At 44.8% G+C, this 23,017-nt stretch overlaps 1 protein-coding gene across 1 annotated transcript in view; it reads left to right on the forward strand.

Annotated features, from left to right (window-relative positions):
- tmpoa (thymopoietin a) overlaps positions 1-23,017 on the forward strand; it is a 29,947-nt gene continuing 6,930 nt past the window's right edge. The window contains exons 1-4 of the mRNA XM_083934894.1: positions 1-484; positions 9,502-9,619; positions 10,954-11,103; positions 18,039-18,154. Of these exons, the coding sequence (XP_083791020.1) occupies positions 242-484; positions 9,502-9,619; positions 10,954-11,103; positions 18,039-18,154 (627 nt within the window). The 5' untranslated portion in view covers positions 1-241. The remainder of the gene's footprint in view (positions 485-9,501; positions 9,620-10,953; positions 11,104-18,038; positions 18,155-23,017) is intronic.

Genomic DNA, 23,017 nt, shown 5'->3' on the forward strand with positions numbered 1-23,017 from the left:
TGTGAGTGGAGAGGGACGATAACACGTCATATTCATTTTCCCATTCCGCTCCTTCTTATTTCCCTCACATACGCCTCTCTCCTCTTTAGCTCGTATTGTTTTGCGAATGGAATCCATTTAGAGACGCCAGTTAGCCGTTCCGCTCGGACCAAAACCTCCTCTCCTATCCCACTCCCCTTCTCGGTGTTAGCTTGCTAACTTTCCCAGGCGTCGGTAACTGTCCCTCCATTCGCACGTCGACATGCCGGAGTACATGGACGACCCGTCTGTGCTCACCAAGGACAAGTTAAAGAGCGAGCTGCTGGCCCACAACGTAGAGCTTCCGGGCGGCAACCCCACCAAGGACGTGTATGTGCAGCTTTATCTGCAGAACCTGACCGCTCAAAACAAGAACCATATCACGGCCGCCACTCTGGACGTGTTCTCCAGCGACGAGGAGCTGCCGCCGCCCGTAGTCTCCAGCAGAAGTCGCTCCTCCGGCAGAGTGAGTTTTTTTCTTCCTTACTGAGGCAACGTTATCTTAATTGAACGTTATGGAAGCTAGCATAAGGAAGCTGGACGGTCCAAGTGTCGGGACTTTACTCCGAGTAACGTTCGTAGCGCAGGTACCGGTACACAAATATGAACTAATCACGGCTGCAACTAGCTCCAACTGTCCAAAAATAATAACAAAGAACATCTCAAAATCTTCACTCTTCCTGCAGACACCCTTATTTGATCAATTACTCATTTGTTTCAGTTTAAGTAAAGTCTGTCTCCCTTCTTCCCGAGGATTGTTTTCAGGGGTCTCCTCCAAAAAAAGTCTAGTGATGCTGTCTACACCACAGCCCATTGACATGCATTTACTTGCCACAATTCATAGTATCCTCAATGACATTCTTTTTCAATTGGACCCATTCTATACTCCTTAAGACCCCTGATGCCCCCTTGGTCCCAGTATGGAGAGTCCTAGCTTTAAACAAAACCCCTATAGTTGGGGAGCCAAAGTCTCAAAAGCTTAATAAAATGGGTGGAACCTTTTGTGTCCATTTTAGTATAGGCATCCGTCAGTGGGTCGGGTAGGGTGTCAGTAATTGTATTCCATTATTTTCACCAAACAGTATACTTATTACATAGAAAAAAATCAAAATCAAAGGATCTGTGATGTTTCACTACGAAGTGGCGATCAAAACGGTCAGAACCTCAACGATTTGAGGGGGGAAAAAATCATCTTTCACAGGATGCATAAACTTAAATGGACACAATTTTCATCTCATCTCATCTTCAACCGCTTATCCGGGGTCGGGTCGCGGGGGAAGCAGCTTTAGCAGGGGACCCCAAACTTCCCTTTCCAGGGCCACATTAACCAGCTCTAACTGGGGGATCCCGAGGCCTTCCAAGGCCAGTGTGGAGATATAATCCCTCCAGCGAGTCCTGGGTCTTCCCCGAGGCCTCCTCCCAGCTGGACGTGCCTGGAACACCTCCCTAGGTGCTGCTCCGATTCTCAGATTCGCCGGCCAAACTCGCGTTCCATCGTCCCCTCACTCGTGAACATGATCCAGAGGTACTTGAACTCCTTCGCATGGGGTAAGGACTCATTCCCTACCTGTAGTAAGCAATCCACCGGTTTCCTGCTGAGAGCCATGGCCTCAAATTTAGAGTGGCTCATCCTCATCCCAGCCGTTTCACACTCGGCTGCGAACCGATCCAGTGAGTGCTGAAGGTCACTGACCAACTATGCCATCAGGACCACATCATCTGCAATATTTCCAGCAGAGCAGACCCTGCTATTATTGGCTCTTAGGGTCACAGTTAACAGAAAAAAACACAAATAAAAAAACTTTGGCTCCCCGACTATTATGTGTCTGTTATAGTTTACACTGCCCCCCAAAAAGTTTTCTAGTTTGACTTGAGTCCAAACTAATGGTTTTCTAATGGAAACTAAGACACCTGTTACTGTGTATAAAAAAGGATCTTTTAGTGCAGATACACATCATTATCAAACAGTGCATGCAGCTGGAGATTGTTTTATTTTAGCTAAAGAGAAAACCAAATCAAGTCGACGTTTAGTCACAAACAGAGCAATGTGTGAATGGAACTTACTCCGTAATAATAATAAACAACAAAACACTCAATATAGGTGTAAAAAATCACCTAAAGAATATTACCTTCAACAAAAATTCAGTTTCTAATGCTAGTTCTTGTAGTGAGTTGGTTGCTTTTCTTCTCACTAATTCTCACTAAGGTATAGATTCATTTGGAGTCGTGTAATGTCTGTTTTGGGGTTTTTTAAAGCATCAGATAAAAATACTACTACTAATAATAATTCTGTCACTATTTGAGTTGTATTTTGTGTGCTGTAATGTTTAATGTTTGACTATTGTGTATAATGTTATTGTGTAAATTGTATTGTCACAACATAAAGCTATAGCACCCCTGGAAGAATAGCTTCTAGCTACGCTGAAGCTAAAGGGGATCCAAACAAACAAACATGTTGAGGTCTGCCCTCAGTGTTGTTAGTGACAACAAAATTACAGCAACCCTAGATATCTCTACTGATTAAAACATCTCAGTGGACAACGGGTGGGCTTTCTCCTCTCAGCCTCTTCATCATTAACTCTTTCACATGGTAATTGAATCAGTGTGTGTTTACACAGCTTTACCTGTTCCATGAAAGGAAATCACGCCCAGAAACTGTCAAAGCACAGATAAAGATGCTCATAGCTGCTGCTTTTGTTGGAATGACAACAATGTTGAGACTGCTTCGCTCCAACTGCAGGTTTTTGTGTTGGGTGGAGGGTCTCAGTTTCTCAGCAGTCCTCTCTTGTTTTAATAAAGACAACCCCCCTTCAGCCAGTGACTGGCTGCATACTTCAATAACCTTCTGAACTTCGTTTTAGGTTTGATTTCTTTTTATTTCAGGGGCCGTTCTTCATTGTGACTTTGTGTTTATGGTACCCAGAGCTACAAATATTTGTCATTGGGCCTCACTGAGTGATTGTGGGCAGGGTCAGAAATGACTGCTAACTTCTTCACTCACTGGCCAAGGTGGTGAGAAGATGAAAACAGGCAAAGACACTTATGGTTTCCAGCTTGCTCGGGGCAAGTAAAAATAATATTTGGGCAGGTTGAGCTTGTTTTCTGGTTGCCCGAACGGCCAAGTGGATTTTTAAGGGATTATTGTTAATATACAGACTTTTTATTGAAGTGTTTTAGAGACTGCGAAACAACCTGTTTGGATATATAGACATAGATTTGATATATTTGCAATCGAACAGCGCGCCACGGCCAGCAGCTCTCTTTTTCTTGCTCTCCTCTACCTCACTGCAGCCTGTGTGTGTGCTGAAAGTCTACGGTATGTCACACCGTGTGTGAGTGTTTGCGCAATTTCACTCTAACTTCTGGTTGATGCTAAACTCTGAGCTAGGGGTGTAACGTGTAATGTGTGAAGTATCAAATTAGTTGAGATGAAAAATGATCGGTCAAGCTTTGTTTTTACTGGCCAAGAAAAGAAATGGCATTTTTGTGTCACAAGGCTGTTGGTCATGTATAACCCTCCCTTCACCATAAATAACCATATTTTATTAGATCAAAAAAAAAAAAGAAGCAAACTGCCACATTTACCTACTGTGTCCTCTCTTCTAGAAAATCAAACACGACCAATAACAATTCCAGCCCTGGAACAAAAATAAGATGCTTAATATTCCAGCCAACAGTGGCGTGCACAGACTTTTTGAAGGGCAGGAGCGAAAAGAAGAGGGCCCTTTAGCACAGAGTTTAGCTTTGAAGAGCACACTTTAGCACACGTTTTGGCTCCCAGAGGGCACTTTAGCACACAATTTGGCTCCCAGAGGGCACTTTAGCACACAATTTGGCTCCTACACTTTAACACACGTTTTGGTTCCTAGAGGGCACTTTAGCACACATTTTGGTTCCTAGAGGGCACTTTAGCACACATTTTGGCTCTTACACTTTAACACACGTTTTGTTTCCTAGAGGGCACTTTAGCACACGTTTTAGCTCCTAGAGGACACTTTAACACACGTTTTGGTTCCCAGAGGACACTTTAGCAAACATTTTGGTTTCTAGAGGACACTTTAGCAAATGTTTAAGCTCCTAGAGGACACTTTAACACACGTTTTGGTTCCTAGAGGACACTCTAACACACGTTTTGGCTGCCATGAGGGAACTTTAACGTGTGTTTTTCAACAATGCAATGAGCAGCCCTTCTTACATGAATAACAAACAGTCCCTTACTTGCTTTGCATTGACTTTTGATGTACTATGCTTCTTGGCACCTTTTGACCAAAGGTTGAATTTATGCCATACACTACAAAGTAGGGATTTATGTAATGTTTTTTTATAAGAATGCTTGTTGCGTTGTCTTGCTGCTTGTAGTTTAGATGTTTACATTAATGTCAATCTTTTCAAATGCAGAAACTATGCATCCTATTTTCTGAACTTGTGAGTTGTGAATTTGTTTGTGTACTGTTAGGTGTGGCTGGTGGAGAGGATGAATAATTCTGATGAGGAAAGGGATCGGTGTTTAACACAACCTATGACAATTCCAGCCATGGAACAAAAATAAGATGCTTAAAAGTCCAGTCAACTGTGGCGAAAAGGGCATAAGTAGCACTGAAGAGGGCACTTTAGCACAGCGTTTAGCTTTGAAGAGCGCACTTTAGCACACGTTTTGGCTCCTAGAGGGCACTTTAGCACACATTTTGATTTTGGTTGAAGAGACGTGTTAACCAAGACAGCCCCTCCGAACCCAAAGCTTTCAGCATTTCTGGACGAATCTCATCAATCCCTGGGGCTTTGCCACTGTGGAGTTGTTTGAGTACCTCAGTGACTTTCGCCAGAGATATTGACATGATTCCCCATCAGCCTCCAGCTCTGCCTCAGCAGAAGAGGGCGTGTTAGTCGATTAAGGAGTTCCTCAAAGTGCTCCTTCCTCCGCCAGATTACCTCATCAGCCGCTCGGATTTAGATCAGGGAGGCCGTTCCTCCCAGGTCTGGTCCGGCGAGACTGCTCACCTTCACGTAGGCATTTGGGCTTGCGTTTTAATGGCATAACTCTCCTTTCTCTCAGTCCATGGAGTGAATGCTTGGCCTATATTGACTCTGGTTTTTGCCCGTCTCCGCTCACTCAGCTGCTGGGACAAATAACGCCTCCTTCACTGAGGCTCCAAAGCAGCTGCAGGATTGGCAAACTCTATTTCACCCAGTGCCAGCCTACAGTAGCTGCACCCAACAACAGACAACCCTGGCAACCAGCAACGCCCAACGCTATTGGCTGCTACAATGGAAACAGAACGGGACAGAAAGTCATTGTCAAACTTTCCCCTCAAAACGCCCTCCTGGGTGTATTTTATTTTTTTTAAATATGGCTTTTAATAAAGTCCCACGTATTTAACCTTTAAATCAAGAATCGCCCTCTTGACTTTGTCCATGTAAGTGGAAGCTTTCTGCCAGTGCCCATGTTGAAATTAATACAGGCATGAACGGTGTGTGATGAGTTTCTTCTCAGTTTAAGATTGTGTTTTGAACTGATAGAGGAATGTGTTTTCTGTGTAAAATCTACCCAGTGTAGCTTAAAACGGCAGAGGAAGGGGAAGTTTAACAGCAGCTGGGACTGTTATCCTGCCGGGCAGGGCCTCTTCATTGAGGAAATACTTTTCTCAGGAAGGTGTGCGTGCGTGCGTGCGTGCGTGTGTCTGTGCGTGTTTACAGGCTGCAGGTAAGGGGTGGTGGAGGCCATGCAGTTGAAAAGATCATTCTTAACATTTTTGAAATGCTTTGGAAGGCTTGAAGTTTCTCCCTTGTTATTGCTGTCTGTGTTTGAGACTTAGAAGAATTCTCTGTGTATTAGGAATGTGTGACAGCAATACAACCTGTGGTCAGTCTGAGAGTAAATGACTACACACAATCCATTGGGTTTGTTTTTTGTAAAAATGTGGGCGCTTTAGTACAGCTAAAGATTTCAAGGAAACTGTGGAGAGAGAGGGGAGAGGACCTGGGCCGCTGTGGCGAGGACTTTTAGAGCCTACCCACACTGTCCTTCTGGCCGGGGCCAAAACCGTTTTTTCAGCTAAAGCCTAGTACCTTTAAGCAGTGTGAGTGCACCCGCTCCGCGCACAACTGCGCGGAGCGCCGTCCACGGCCCGCTTGAAAGAGGTGGGCTTTAGCGGAGCCGTTTGCACATGTACGAGCATGAGCGTGCGCACGTGTACGAGCACGAGCAAGAGCCCTACGGCAGTAGCGTTATGTCCGCCTGTTCGGACATGTAAATAGAAGGAGGGACCATGCGCGGACATTTAACAACAACAACAATGGCGGTGAAAGGTTCACGATGGTGTGATGCAGAGGTGGAGTGTTTACTGCAGATTTGGTCGGATGAAAAGATTCAAAAACAGTCCACAAGACGCACAAAAACTCAGAGGTCTACGGAAAGATCTGGAAACAAAGCCACACACACGCGACCAATGCGTGTGACGTGTTACGGCGTGATGGCGTATGGACAGCAAGAAGAATGGGCCGGCCCTGGCGGTGTGAGTACAAACGGGGCTGGGGCGCGGGGGGGAGAGGGAGGGGGGACAAGTACCCTAAAGTCTGGGTCGCGGTCCGGGAGGACAGTGTGAGTACGCTCTTAGGCTTTTGACAGTGTGAACAGCACAAGTCCCATTGAATCTGACATTTTCCAATCACAATTTGCCAACTTTTAAATGTGCTACTGAATCAGAAACGTATCGGATTTTTTTGAATGAGACCGCAATCTGAACAGTCAGGTCGCATTTATTGTGACCCGCGCTGCACATGGGAATTGTGCATTAAGACCTGCAGTGTGAACGTAGCCTAAGCCTCTGTATAAAGGGTGCCTGCTCTTACCACTGAGCCCGTGAGCATGTCTCACCCTCCCACTACTCCAGCCAGGCTGCAGCGAGGAGTTGTAAAGGAAAGTCTGACAGTTTGGAGTGCATTTACTCCAGATCTCAGGCCAAGTTGAGCCGTGAGCTCATGGTTTAGATATGCCTTTAAAGGCCAGGGTGTGGTCTGCAGAGGAGGGATCACAGATGCCTTGTTCCCTCCTCCTCTTCCCCCGCTCTCTTGAGCTCAGGCTGCTGTTATTTAATATGAAACAGCCCGGCTCACATCCAGACCAAACCCCGCCCAGGGCCCACTGAGAGCCAGACACAGACCAACACAACCTTTCTCTCTGTGCGTCTCACATTTGTTGCATGCTGTGAACCTTGCAGCAGCATCCTCACCACTGAAGTTGAACATATCCTCTTTGCATTCCTCACATTTTCTGTTGATGAGTTACCAGCTGACTGAGTGCCTTTATGCCCAGATGTTCATTTAAAAATCATGGTCCATTTGAGGGTTGATCTTTTGTGGTCAGACAAAGAATTACAAGAAGTAGTTTTGGCATGGTGTTTCAACTTGAATGCGCTGCTCTACCTCCACTTGGGATGGGTTTCGTTAAGGTTTTTATAATACCAGTATTGATACTGATACTGCTTTTCGATACCCGTACTTTTCAGTACCTTTTTAGATACTACGCACCATAATTTGGTGCAAAATACATGTTTTTATCAACAATTTTGAAAATAACAGCTCTAACTTCAGCATCTCAGAAGCATACAGAAATATAAAGCAAATAACATAACAGTAATAATTGACTGATCATCTTGCCAATGGGATAGTTAAGTAATGTAAATTTAAAACCACAATTTATACCTGTTTCTAACAGTGTCCTGCTGAGTTAAAAACCACAGTCTTATTGTTGTTAACTTAACTTGACTCACTTATAACCAAGCAGTCTGAAGTGTGTAGAGGTCTATTGTAGACTACTGTGTTTTTCAGGATATTTAATGAAGGTAAACACAGTTTACGGCCCTGCATAATGCCATTACGCACAGAGCTGGCCCCCTAACATCTAGATACTTTCAGGGCGCAGTGTATGTCTGAAAGGGGCTTCTGAGTCTGTTATACAAACCATGCCCATGTCCATTTTGGATTTAATGATTTTACATTTAACCCCAACTTAAGTAGAAACTTGGTACTGTTTGATTCTTTTTAGACTTTTCTTAGCACTTTTTAGTCTTTTGAGACCATAATGGTTCAAAACATGGCAACATGTGTAACATCAGCTTTGAGTAAAACATTTTATGCATGCATACTTTATGTAGTCAGAGGCAGAGCCTCCTTCTGCCGAGCTGAGGAGGAGACACATTTTATTTCAGAGGCAACTGGCTTAACAAACACACACAGTCATTTCCTGTAGGCTGGTGTGTGAGGGGCAGCTTCAGCCCAGCGTGTTGTTTACTATCATTATACGCCTAAGGCATCTGCCCTATAAAGTTGTTTTTTTTCTTTTTCCCTCTGGCTTTACTTCATCTTAGGAAATTCAAGGAATCAACTCAAGTTAAAGTTTCTCTTCTAAATCTTGTGTTTGTATGCATGAATACACATGCCTCCACATTATGGAAGTAAATCTGTGTCATCGGATTTTGAAATTAAGAAGCTATTATATTTCTAGCACTGAATATTTATGCATTGAAAATATGTATCTGAATGTTTTGACTCTGAATTTAACTCTTTATTTACCAATGTTCATAAATCCAAGGTTAAAGAATCCAATGTTTAAAAAAATAACGTTAAAGAATTCAATGTTAAAAAATCCATGGAAAAAAAATCAACATTAAAATATTCAACACACCAAATTTAGATGCAAAATTCAATGTTTAGAATTTTGTGTTGACATCCGTAAAACCAAGGAAGAGCGATCGATTCAAGATACTACTCACAGAGAGCTGTGATAGTAGATTCTAGTTGGCTAATTCCACCACAAACTATAGATGTATAAACATAATAATCTATGAGTCACCATGCTTTCATGCTACACTTGTTAGTTTCTAATTCAAAGTTAAGTTTAAAGTCAGACTCACTCAAACTCAACTCTGACTGTAAGAGAGAGAGTTTGCTCAGTTTGTTTATTGATCATGCCTGAAGCTAAGTAGCGGTGGATATTGTTTAAATGTTGTATGTATATTTTTTAAACAGGCGATCATTTTTGTCCATTGAAAGCACTGCTGTGTATAATCAGTAACCTGGTTAACCGGTTGCCGTAACTGTCTGAAAGCTCAGCAAACAGCTTTAATCTGAAAGAATTTACTTAGCGAGGTAAAGGAGGATGTTTGGAGATGAACTGGTGGGCAAGTTGGGACATTGGGGTGTGAATTGTGAGCTGGGGCTACAGCTATCCATTATATTAGTAATCAAGTATTGTAGACTCTAGACTTGCTAGACTTACCTTGTGTCTAGGGATGGGCATCGTTAAGATTTTATTAATACCAATACTGCTCATTGAAGCCGATGCTTATTGAAACTGCGCTCCATAATTTTTTTTTTTACAAAAGTGAATCACTGACAGTCTCTGACATGACCTCGATAAGTTCTTTACAAGAGTACAGTTTATCATAACATAACCAACATTACTGCCCTGTCCTCCTCCCTCAGAAAGCCACAAAGAAAACTGACAAGATTCGGCCGGACGAGATGGACGTCACTGCGCTGACCGATGAGGGCCTGAAGGACGAGCTGCTCAAACACGGCGTTGGCCCGGGGCCCATTGTGGGTTAGTGCGCACATTAGAAGAAACAGCATCAGGGTCCTTTGAGTTCAAAGACTGAGGGGAAATCTGCCCTTTACACACAGATACATGACTGCACTTCAAACATGCAGAGGGATCTTCTAATGTTGGCCAAGTCGCTAACAACAGCTGTGATAAAAGAAGTAAAAGACTTATAGCTAAAAAGGTACTGTTGGGTACCTGTACCTAATCCAGGTATCAGTGTCACTTCAAATGTGAACCATACCCAACCCTGGCTGCTTACATGCTGCTTTTACTCCACAGCCAGTGTAGATGAGGTGTAAGAGAGACATGAGAGTAATACTATTAGAGATATTACCATGTAGTCACAAATATAAGACGACCCTGACTATAAAAAGACCCTCCTTTTTAAGAATCATTTTTGGAAAAATACTTTTTGACAACTAAATGTTGTTTAACAAATGGAGTATTTTCTCTCAATCTAGTGTCCAGTTCCAAACCCACCGTTCCGATGACCAAAACAATATGTCCAATTTTTTTCTTACACATTATGTTTTTAAGATGCAAATGAGCTGTTTGCCACCTCTGGTACTATTCTAACATTGTGCGTTGTCCCTGTCAAATAAACAATCAACTAAACTAAACTAAAAAAAATTTTTTTCTCGAAGCAGAAATAATCCTCTTCGTTAACCGTTAATAACCAAGTGATACCCCCTGCGTCTAATAAAGCAATCTCAGACATCGGACTCTCCCATGTTTCTCTGCTGCTTTAATCACCACTATATTAAAATGGCATCAGAACTCCTCAGACTTTTGAGACACTTTTTCCGGGCGATCACTGTCTTCATGTTTCAGGCCCCTGTCACAGTAAGATAGATGTCTCTGTAAACTGTGTTGTCATTGGCAGCCCATCATGAAAGGAACTTGTTTTAGAGATTTTTGGCTCCATCTGTTGTTGTGACTGTATATTGACATGTAACGCTCACACTGTGACTCTGTGTCTATAGAAGCACTTACTTGGCCTTTAAAATCTAGACCCCAAAAATATGAGGACCCCCTTTTCCAGGTGGATTTCAAGGGAAAAACACTGTCTTATATTCGGGAGAATATGGTAATTCCAAAGCTTTAATAATGGTAAATATCATGGTGATGGAATTAATAATGCTGAAATGAACTTAAACACCAACAAGAAACTAGTTCTCCATCCTGAGGAGGCTGGGCCCACACCCGCACCACACCTTTGGACCCTCTCTGGTCTTCAGGATGGTCAACACAAAACTTCTCAATTCAGAGACATTGATAGGCCAAGTCGTCTTGTGCAGGCTCAATGAATGTCTCCCATCTTCTCATTCCCTCAGCATCCACCCGTAAACTGTATGAGAAGAAGCTGCAGAGGCTGCTGGATGACGGTCCTGTACAGCTGCCACTGCCAAAACTGGTTCTCACAGACATACAAGTCAACCACAATGGCAACTCTGAATCGGACGTGTACAGTGACAAGGAAGAGGGTAAGAACAGTATTACTAGTCAGTACAATAGGCTAAAGGTTTATGTAATAGTTAGATTACCAAAAATATTTACATTATGTATTTATTGTCCAGGGACTTTTACTTTAAAGTGCTTTATCAAAATATATGTGTATAATATTACAACCCCAATAATCAATTGAATACACTCTGTGAAGGCAACATTAACGCTAAAAGGTACATACAGGTTTGGAGCATCTACTGCCATCCAATCAACATCTTTTTCAGGGACGTCCCTGCTTATACAGGTTATGGTCGACGTTTTTTAATGATGTCGCCTGCTGATAAGATAAGATAAGATAAGATAAAAAATTTTTTATTGTCTGTCACAAGCGACAGAAATTCGTTTTTGACAGGGCAGGTTCAATTTACACAAAATAAATAGATACATACGAAACAGACAGTCCCAAACAATGACAATACATAAATGCCAAAAGACGCAAGCAGTGCAAAGGGGTGACTGACAGCGTGCTCACACTGTCCTTTTGGCCGCGGCCAAAACCAGTTTTTCAGCTAAAGTCTAGTACCTTTAAGTTGTGTGAGCGCACCCGCTCCGCGCTCAACTGCGGCCAGCGGACCGTCCACGGCCCGCTTGAAAGAGGTGGGCTTTAGCGGAGCCGTTTGCACATGTACGAGCACGAGCGTGCGCACGTGCACGCGCACGAGCCCTACGGCAGTAGCGTTATGTCCGCCTGTTCGGACATGTAAATAGAAGGACGGACCATGCGCGGACATTTAACAACAACAACAATGGCGGTGAAAGGTTCACGTTGGTGTGGTGCGGAGGTGGTGTGTTTACTGCAGATTTGGTCGGATGAAAATATTCAAAAACAGTCGACAAGACGCACAAAAACTCCGAGGTCTATGGAAAGATTTGTAAACAAAGCCACACACGCGATCAATGCATGTGACGTGTTACGGCGTGATGGCGTGTGGACAGCAAGAAGCATTGGCCAAGGCCCTGGTAGTGTGAGTACAAACGGGGCTGGGGCGCGGGGGGGAGAGGGAGGGCGGACAAGTACCCTAAAGTCCGGGTCTCGGTCCGGGAGGACAGTGTGAGCACGCTCTGAGTGGAGTGAGATATGTTGCCTATTTGTGACTGTTCAGTGTGGTGATGGCAGTGGGGATAAAATATTTTTTATAGATGTTTTTCCGTGCCAACGGGACCTTGTAGCGTCGACCTGATGGCAGTAAGTCAAAGGATTGGTGGAGGGGGTGGGTGGTGTCCTGTGTGATTGTATTGGCTTTCCAGAGTACTGACCGGGTGTACAGTTCAGGTAGGGGTGTTTGGGGAGAGCCAATTATTTTGCTGGCCACTCAGCAGGTGGAGGCGGTGTTGGGCCTTCTTGTACACAGAGTCAGCATGATGTGAGAAGGACAGTGATGGGTCCAGCTCTCTGCCAAGGTATTCAAAAACCTCAACCTGTTCAACTGGCTGACCGTTGATTTATCAATGTTGATTTCCAGAGATATTTTCTGAAAAGTTATAGCCAAGGTTTTCACTGCCTGATGGTAGTCAGACAGTGCTCTTGTGTCCGTCAAATGGGCTACTAGGGCCATGTCGTCTGCATACTCTAAAAGAGTCATTCCTTCTCCACTGCACAAGATGTTGTTGGTGTAGACAGAGAAGAGAACGGGGGGTAAAACACATTCTTGGGGGAGACCAGTATTTAAAACCAGTTTGCTGGATTTAAAACCATTCACCTGCACTTGTTGCGGCCTCTCCTGTAGAAAACTTTTACTAAACTTTTACTTTTACTTCTACTACTAGAAAGTGCAGCAGTGTGAATATGTGTACAGTATTAAAAGCAGAGGAGAAGTCAATAAATAAAATCCTTGTGTGGGGGTGTGATGAGTCAAGTTGTCGGGTCACGGTGTCCAAAACGGTCAGAGTTGCTTCTTCCAGCTACCATGCTGGAGAGAAGGTTACCTACAACTCTTTCCATACATTTGCACAGTACCGATGTCAGGGCAACTGGCCTAAAATCCTTTGGGTCCTTGGCATGTGTCTTTTTTGGAATAGGGATGATGGTGGTTTCCTTCCACTGGTGGGGAACAAAGCTTGCATCCAGAAGACTCTGAAAGAGCTTGGTGAAAACTCCTCCTAGCTGAGTGGAGCAGTTCTTAAGCACTCTGCCTCTGAGCCTGTCAGGGCCAGGGGCTTTGTGTGGGTTCACTCGGCTCAAAATAGAGGCCACCAGCTCCTCAACTATGATGAGAGCCTGGTGGGGTGGACTGGGGCTGGGGAGGGTCCAGCTTGTTGGTGTACTGCTGCTGTTGAACCTGCTGAAGAAGCTGTTACGTTGCTCTGCAAAAGAGGTGGGGTCTGAGCAGTTGATCCCTGCAGGTTTGGGGGCTCTTCCCATCATGATGTTCAACCCCTGCCATGCCTCCCTTGCATTACCAGAGTCTGGCTTCAACCTTGTAATTTATTTTGGCCATCTGAGCCTTCCTTCTGAACTCCTTCTTTAGTTCCCTCACCCTGTGAGTGTCACCGTCCAAAAAAGCCTTTTTTTCTGAACAAACACATTTTCATGTCCTTGGTGACCCATGGTTTATTGTTTGGATGAATTGTTATTTGTTTAGTAGGAGTGACAGTGTCCTCACAGAATAAAATGTAAGAGGTGATTACATCAGTCAATGAATTAAAGTCATTCCCACAATCGTTAAAAAACAAGTCCCAATCTGTCAATTCAAGGCATCCCCTCAATGTTTCAGAGGTCTCATTTTGAACATGAATATTTTTTTTAACTGGTACTCCCCTTTTAAGCTGTGACCTGTAATTTGGCAGCAATAAAATAACTTTGTGGTCAGAACGACCAATGGGGGGACAAGCTTTTGAAATGTATGCATTTTGAATGTTACTATAGCATAAGTCAAGTATATTGTGCAATCTAGTGGGGACTGTAACATATTGCTCCAGGTTTGGTAGATGTGTGTTGATGTTACATTTGTTAAAATCCCCCTGTAGAAATACTGGTTGATCATCAGTTTGACTGACAGCTCTGTTGTAGCTGTCTGCTATGTGTTCGGCAGCCTTTCTAAAATCAGGTCCAGGTACATATACTAAAACCACAGTTATCTGGGAAAATTCTCGATGCAAATAGTGTGGTCTAAAGGACACAGTCATTAGTTCATAATGCTTGCAGCTCTTGAGTCTCTCTGACAGTGAAGTTGGTTGCCCACTAAACCGGACATAGTACATTTTCACAATCAGGTCCACCATAAATGAAAAAGTTCCGAATATAACTACGGTTGTATGAATCCTGGATGACCACCAGAGGCAGTGCTTAACGCTGAATATCTTCTGTCTCGCGCATGCGCAGGTCGAGTATTAATATCAACAAAGTCACATGTGACCTCGGATGACCCCCGGCTCGGGTATAAGTTCCGGTGTCATCCACGAGATCACTTCTTACAGAATCTTCTCGCGGTTCACGAGATTCTGAGTGACCTGGAATTCTTGTGGTCGTCCAGGATTCATAGAACCGTAGTTACATTCGTAACTTTCGTTCTATTTCATCCTTACTGACCTCCAGAGGCAGTGCTTAACATAGGATGACTCATACCAACACAGTTCGGAAGTGGTATGTCACTCCTAAAGTGGTATGTCACTCCTGAAGTGGTATGTCACTCCTGAGTTGGTATGTCAATTCTCATTTGCTCACTATTAAATTAGGACAAAAACTATATTTGCTTAAATGTTGTACTATTACTGTTGTACTATTACTGTGCAAATAGTTAATTTATGTTGTGGTTGTGATTTAATACCCTGTGAGTGTCTGTTGGCCAAGGCAACTCCCATTTAAAAAGCCAAGGCTTTTGAATAATTTACTGTAAAACTATGCTGACATACAGTATGACCCGCTTTGTCAAGCACTCTCTCTCCTTTATTTCCTCCTCTTACACGGTCATCCTTGTTTTCTTTCCTAACAGCTTTCTCTCATTTGTTCCCAAACTCTTTTTTCTTCATTTCTTAATAGCTTTAATTTCTTAAAGTCTACAACCAATTACCTTGTGCATCATATCGTGTGTGTGTGTGTGTGTGTGTGTGTGTGTGTGTGTGTGTGTGTGTGTGTGTGTGTGTGTGTGTGTGTGTGTGTGTGTGTGTGTGTGTGTGTGTGTGTGTGTGTGTGTGTGTGTGTGTGTGTGTGTGTGTGTGTGTGTGTGTGTGTGTGTGTGTGTGTGTGTGTGTGTGTGTGTGTGTGTGTGTGTGTGTGTGTGTGTGTGTGTGTGTGTGTGTGTGTGTGTGTGTGTGTGTGTGTGTGTGTGTGTGTGTGTGTGTGTGTGTGTGTGTGTGTGTCCTACCTGACTCACTCTATAAGTGCACTAAACTTCTCCTTGTTGGCCAAATACTTTCACTAGTTTTGTATTTCCCAGAGCAAATCCCACTGAACTAAATTTAGCATCAACATAAATTGGATTACTTATTCTAGACCTGTACATGCATGTAAACTAAAGCTATTTGCATGGGTTTGGCTAAAAGAAAATGTTGGTTTTGTCAATACGACTAGGTACTTTTGTTATATTGATTAAGTATAATTGCATCACTAAAAAGAGATTAATATACAATTTAAAAATTTAAACTAAAACTAGACTAAAATGCTCAGACTTTTAGTCGACTAAAACTAGACTGAAATGCTCAGACTTTTAGTCGACTAAAACTAGACTAAAATGCTCAGACTTTTAGTCGACTAAAACTAGACTAAAAGTAAAACAGGCCGCCAAAAACAACACTACTGACAGGCTCTACGCAATCACTCAGCAGCTGAAGGCGGCAAGGGTTCAGATGCCAAATCCAATCCCCCAGCTGTCCTCTCTGGAAGGCACCAGTGTGTCCGGCAACGAAGTCTGTGGAGCAGGGGAAAACGGGTCCTGGCAGGCCAGAATGGGGCCACAAAGAGAAACCTGTGACCCTGACGAAGCACCCTGAGAAGCGTTTGGAAGATCAGGAGAAGCAGTGGGAAGGCATAGAGAAGGCTGTCCGGCCATTCATGGGCCAGAGCATCCTGACCCAGAGGGCTGGTCGTCTCCGTTAAGTAGAACCAGAGCGGGCAGAGGGCTGACTCCACTGAAGCAAAGAGGTCCACCTCTGCTCTGCCGAAGAGACCCCAAATGTTGTGCACCCCCTCTGGATGAAGCCGCCACTCTCCTGGTGGAGGCCTGCGACGGGAGAGGAAGTCCGCGACCTGATTCTGATCTCCCGGTAAATACGCCGCTCGTAGGCTGGTCAGGCGAGGGGCTGCCCATGTTAGAAGAGCCTGGGACACCTGCAATAACCGTGCGGACCTGGTGCCCCCTTGATGGTTTATATGAAAAACCGCCACAATGTTGTCCGACCGGACGAGCACATGCTTGCCCCTGAGATATGGCAGGAAGTGCTTGAGTGCTAGGTGCAAAGCCCGTAGCTCTAGCACATTGATATGCTCCGTGCAGTCCTGAGCAGACCATTGGCCCCTTACTGTCCTGCTCTGCCACACCGCGCCCCATCCGGAGAGGCAGGCATCCGTCGTGACGGGTTTGCGACGAAATGGAACAAAGCCCATGGGCACACCTCTCGTCAAGTATGACTCGTCCCTCCATAGCAATCCGGCATGAAGGCACTGCTGTGACGCCCTGAGCCTCCTGTGTCTGTGCCACTTGGAAGCGTGGAAGCTGTTTATCCATCTCTGCAGTGGTTGTGGTGACAGCAAGCCGAAGGGAATAACAGCCGAGGCGCCAATTTGCCCAAGAGGCAGAGGAACTGGCTGTAGGGCAGAACCCTACCCCCTTGGAAAAAGGAAAGATGATGGAAGAAATTGCCCATGCGTCGAAGCGAGGGCCGGGCCTCGCTGTGTCCAGATCCACACCAATGAAGGTTATGGTCTGTGAGGGGATCAAAGAGCTCTTCTCCCAGTGCAGCCTCAGACCAAGCTGAGACACATGAGAGAGAAGGCAAGCTTTGTCCTCGGCAGCCTAAAGCCGGGTCGGCGCACAAATTAACCAATCGTCGAGGTATGGCAGGATCTTCAAGCCCTGCGACTGCAGAGGCGAAAGAGCTGCTGCAATGCAGCTAGTGAATACCCGTGGGGAGAGTGTGATTAGGCACAATAGGAACATGAAAATAAGCAGCCTTCAAGTCGACTGAGGTGAACCAGCCTCCTTCGGCAACGGCATGAAGGACACCTGCTGTGCGTAACATGTGAAACGGCAAGACTTTTAGAAACTTGTTGAGTTCCCTTAGCTCGAGGACTGGCCGAAGCCTGCCGCATTTCTTTGTGACCAGGAAGTAAGTTGAATAGAACACCCCGGGCTGAAGCAGGGGGTCCACAGGCTTGATTGCCCCTTTGGTCAGGAAAGCACATAACACCCGCACTAGGGCTAGGTGTTTTTGCCGGGTCGTAGATTAATCCAGTACGGTGAAGATGGTAGGGGCCGGAGTGCACCTGAAAAATTCACTAGCAGGCGCTGGCTCCTCCTGCTGCACAAATGATGGATCCAATGGAGATCTCGTGGATGACACCGGAACTTATACCCGAGCCAGGGGTCATCCGAGGTCACACATGACTTTGTTGATATTAATACTCGACCTGTGCATGTGCGAGACAGAAGATATTCAGTGTTAAGCACTGCCTCTGGCGGTCAGGAAGGATGAAATGGAACAACTTTGTGCATATTATAAATTCACAATAATAAACAATCGTTGCCAATATGAAGGTCTTAAAAGTCTTTTTTGCTGTGCAAATTACACTTTGTCAGAGTCGCTGCCTGTATTACAGTGAGACAATGTATCTATAAAGTTTAAAGTCGTATATTTTCACTGCACTGAAATGAACAGGAAAATAATGTTGAGAATAAAAACCTGTGCTTTATAAACTAAACCCACCTGCACTTCAATAACAAGTGTAAGTGTGACCGACTTTACTGTGTTTTGTCAGAAGTGACAGCAGAAGCAGAACCTGTGGCAGAGTCTGAACCAGTTCCAGTGGTGGACAGACTGGTGAGGAGCAGGGGCAAGGTATCCGTCACCACCTGCAGCAACCAACACCACATGGTAAGAAATCACTTTACAACAACCCAACTTCAGGGTTATCCCTCAACCTAAGCTACTCACAGTAAAAAACAAATTTGCCTGTCAGTCAAGTGAACAAAATATATCTTGTAGTGTAATCCACGACAACAACACCTTATTTACCCTCACAAATTGCGTTGAATCAACACCTCGATGTCTCCGCTTAAACTGGCCGCCACAAGTCTTAGATAAGACCAGAGCCATCACATTAGATTGCATTCAAACGTTTGGCTGACCCTATTATTTTTCCCAACACTTGTAAATTGTTGCACTCATTAACCTGTGGTAGGCAGTTTATTTTTGGTGATATTGGGAATAAAATCCATAATAATCTTCCATCAAATTGTAGCTGTGTTCTAAGAGAAAACAAGACTTTTGCGGCTCCTCTTGGCTCTGTTTTAGGATTTGAACATCTAGGCTGTAACAGGAGAATTTGGTCAATCACAAGTCATTTCAGAGAGAGAGAATGTTCGGATTGGCTCAGGACTATTCAATTATCACTATAACTCATATATGTTATCATTAGTTTTATAAATTATAACATTTGTAGCCATAAAAACTTCATCAGTAATACATCTAATTGTATCACAGCTGTTATTACCACTACTCATCATTGATCATATTTACCACTATAATTATTATCATTGTCATATTCTTATATCACCTTAGCTGTACTTGTTTCTACTATTCTACTATATTAACATACAAGTCATATTCACATTACTATAGATATTATTATAGTTACTGTTACTTTCGTGGTTGCTTGCATCTCTGGAAGAGTGTCTCTCTCTGTCTGTCTGTCTTTGTGTCTGTCTTTGTATCTCTTTCGCCATCTGCCCGTCCTCCATAGAGCTGGGTCTGCTCCACGTTCCTGCCTGTTAAAGGGAAGGTTTTCAACATCACTGTGTGCACAAGATTGCTGAAACTTCTCATTGGGGAATTGTTGCGTCTCTGAAAATCATAAATAAGTCATAGTGTGGTCTTTACCTACTCTATATGTAAAGTGTCCTGAGATAACTTTTGTTATGAATTGAATGTAAATAAAATTTAATTGAGTTGAATTCCATTCAATCTCATCTCAAGACATTCTACATATAGAGTAGGTAAAGACCACACTTCTCCATCCTGTGGGCCCACTACTCGCAGGAGAAACCGCTGGATTTGGGTGCACTGCTGCACGGGTAGCAGTGAAGGTGAGGGGCCTCGACGACCAGACACAGGCAGCAGAGGCTTGCTCTGGGGACGTGGAATGTCACCTCTCTGTCGGGGAAGGAGCCGGAGCTTGTGCGGGAGGTGGAGCGATACCAGTTAGATCTGGTGGGGCTTACCCCCACACACAGTCTCGGTCCTGGAACCGTACTCCTGGATAGGGGTTGGACCCTATTCTTCTCTGGAGTTGCCCAGGGTGTGAGGCGCTGGGCGTGGGTGGGGATACTCACAAACCCCTGGCTGAGCGCTGCGGTGTTGGAGTTCACCCCGGTGGACGAGGGGGTTGCCTCCTTACGCCTGCGGGTGGTAGGGGGGAAAACTGACTGTTGTTTGTGCATATGCACGGAACAGCAGTTCAGAGTATTCGGCCTTCTTGGGGACTCTGAATGGAGTCCTGCATGGGGCTCCTGGAGGGGACTCCATAGTTCTGCTGGGAGACTTCAACGTCCACGTCGGCAATGATGGAGACACCTGGAGTGGCGTGATTGGGAGGAGCGGCCTCCCTGATCTAAATCCAAGCGGTCGTCTGTTATTAGACTTCTGTGCTAGTCACGGATTGTCTATAACTACCACCATGTTCGAACATAAGGATGCTCATAAGTGTACGTGGTACCAGAGGACCCTAGGCCAAAGGTCGATGATTGATTTGGTGATCGTATCATCTGATCTGAGGCCGTATGTTTTGGACACTAGAGTAAAGAAATGGGCAGAGCTGTCAACTGATCACCATCTGGTGATGAGTTGGGTCATTGGGGCATTGCTGAAGCTGCAGCGGTGAGCTGTGGCCTCAAGGTCTTAGGTGCCTCAAGGTGGTCAGGGAAGCTGTCCCACTGAAGAAGAAGGCCTTCCGGGATATGTTATCCCAGAAGACTTTGGAGGCAGTTGCTAGGTACCGACTGGCCAGAAGGGCTGCAGCATCTGCTGTGTCAGAGGCAAAGCAGCGGGTGTGGGAGGATTTGGAGAAGGACTTTTGGGCGGCACTAAGGCGCTTCTGGAAAACCATTCGACATCTCAGGAGGGGGAAACGGGGAACCGTCCAAGCTGTTTACAGTAAGGACGGGACGCTGTTGACCTCAGCCGATGAGGTAATCAGGCAGTGGAAGGAGCACTTTGAGGAACTCATTATTCCGACTAACACGCCCTTTTTTTGTAGAGGCAGAGCTGGAGGCTCATGGGGAATCATTGTCAATCAATCAAGTCACTGAGCCAGTCAAACAACTCCACTGTGGCAAAGCCCCAGGGATTGATGAGATTCGTCCAGAAATGCTGAAAGCTTTGGGTTTGGAGGGGTTATCTTGGTTGACACGTCTCTTCAACATTGCGTGGAAGTCTGGGACGGTGCCAAGGGAGTGGCAGACCGGGGTGGTGGTTCCCATATTTAAAAAGGGGGACCAGAGGGTGTGTGCCAATTACAGGGGTATCACACTACTCAGCCTCCCTGGTAAATTCTACTCCAAGGTGCTGGAAAGGAGGTCCTATAGTCAAAGCCTCCGATTGAAGAGGAACAATGCGGATTCCGTCCTGGACGTGGAACAACGGACCAGAACTTCACTTTCGCAAGGATTCTGGAGGGGGCCTCGGAGTATGCCCATCCAGTCTACATGTGCTTTGTGGATCTAGAGAAGGCATATGACCGGGTCCCACGGGAGATACTGTGGGAAGTGCTAGGGGAGTATGGGGTGAGGGAGTCACTTCTGTGGGCAATCCGATTCGTTCCTGGTGGGGGTTGGCCTCCGCCAGGGGTGCGCGTTGTCACCAATCCTGTTTGTGATTATCATGGACAGGATATCGAGGCGTAGTCGGGTGGGGAGGGGTTGCAGTTCACTGGGCTGAGGATCTCGTCTCTGCTTTTTGCAGATGATGTGGTCCTAAGGGCATCGTCTGTCAGTGACCTTCAGCGCTCAGTGGATCGGTTCGCAGCTGAGTGTGAAACGGCTGGGAAGAGGATCAGCACCTCTAAATCTGAGGCCATTGAAACCGGTGGATTGCTTACTTGCTTAGGATTGGAGTCCTTACCCCAAGTGAAGGAGTTCAAGTACCTCAGGATCCTGTTCACGAGTGAGGGGACAATGGAGCGTGAGTTTGGCCGAGAATCGGAGCAGCTGGGGCGGTGTTGCAGTCACTCTACCGCACCATTGTAACAAAAAGAGAGCTGAGCTGGATGGCAAAGCTCTCAATCTACCGGTCGATCTTGGTTCCTACCTTTACCTATGGTCATTAAAGCTGGGTCATGACCGAGAGAACGAGGTCGCAGGTACAAGCGGCCGAAATGGGATTTCTCAGGAGGGTGGCTGGAGTCAGTTTTTGACACGAAGTGTCAAATAATTTTTTGGAAATGACACAATATCATCAACTAACTCTTTCTTTGACTACACACTGCAAACATTAGTCATAACTCTCCGAATATAAGAAGAGGGAAAATAAAAACAACGAAAAAACATTAAAACAAAACAATTCTATTCACACCATTTCTTCATCTGAGCCACTATATAGGTTTCCTTGCTTTATTTTGCCTCATTTGATGCCATGGACGCCATTTTCTTCTCTCTTCCATGTTCTTCTGGTGTCAGAGGTTACCAGCACTTAACACACTGTCGGAAAATAAGTCTTTACCACTGTCTTATTTCTTTTCTTCTTTAGCACCATCATCTGCAATGGCATTGCTCTGTTAAAACTGAGTTGTTACAGTCAGTGTGAACTCTTTTAAATGTAATCAGGTAAAAGTGTTGGAGACAAAAGGTTAAGGACGAGTGGTCTGGAAACAATAGGTTTTCCTCCTGTCTTGGCCTGTCTCAGCTCTGTGGAGGACGGCCATCTGTTTTGACCGGTTGGGGAGGAAGAAAAGGGGAGAGAATGATGGAAAGACAAAGACAGACAAATGACAGAGAGACAGACACACTTCCAGAAATGCAAGCAACCAAAGAGTAACAGTAACTATAATAATATCTATAGTAATGTAAATAGAACTTATGTTATCTCAGTTAATACAGCATAATAGTAGGAACAAGCACATCTAAAGTAATACAATATGAAAATAATAATTATGGCAAACATGATTAATGATGAGTAGCGGCAATGGCAGCTATGGTACAGCGTGATATACCACTGATGGTGTTTTTATGGCTACAAATTTTATAGTTCATAGGACTAGTGACAGTATATATGACTAATAGTTATAGAAGTAGCAGGAAGCGTCATGCAGAACCACGGCAGCAGACGACAAAGCACAAACAGCTCCGGGGAAGAAGTTGAATTAGTAACATGCATTGATGAGACATGAATGATACAGACAGAGAGCAGAGAAGGTCAGAGTATTAGGAAAAGGATTATCCCCCGGTAAACTAAGCCTATAGCAGCATCATTAAGCAGAACAAAATCAGCTTAAAAATAACAACATAGCTAAGGGCTCGTAAGCCCTAGCTGTAAGCTTTATCAAAGAGGAAAGTTTTAAGTTCACTCTTAAATATGGGGACAGTGTCTGCCTCCTGAATAACACTTGGGAGTTGGTTCCACAAGAGAGGAGCTTGGTAGCTGAAGGCTCTGCCTCCCATTCTATTTTTGGAGACTCTAGGAACCACAAGTAGCCCTGCATTTTCAGAGCGCAGTGATCTAGTCAGGTAATACGGTACTATGAGC

The sequence above is a fragment of the Echiichthys vipera genome, assembly GCF_963691815.1.
Source record: "Echiichthys vipera genome assembly, chromosome: 20".
In the NCBI taxonomy this organism is placed as follows: domain Eukaryota; kingdom Metazoa; phylum Chordata; class Actinopteri; order Perciformes; family Trachinidae; genus Echiichthys; species Echiichthys vipera.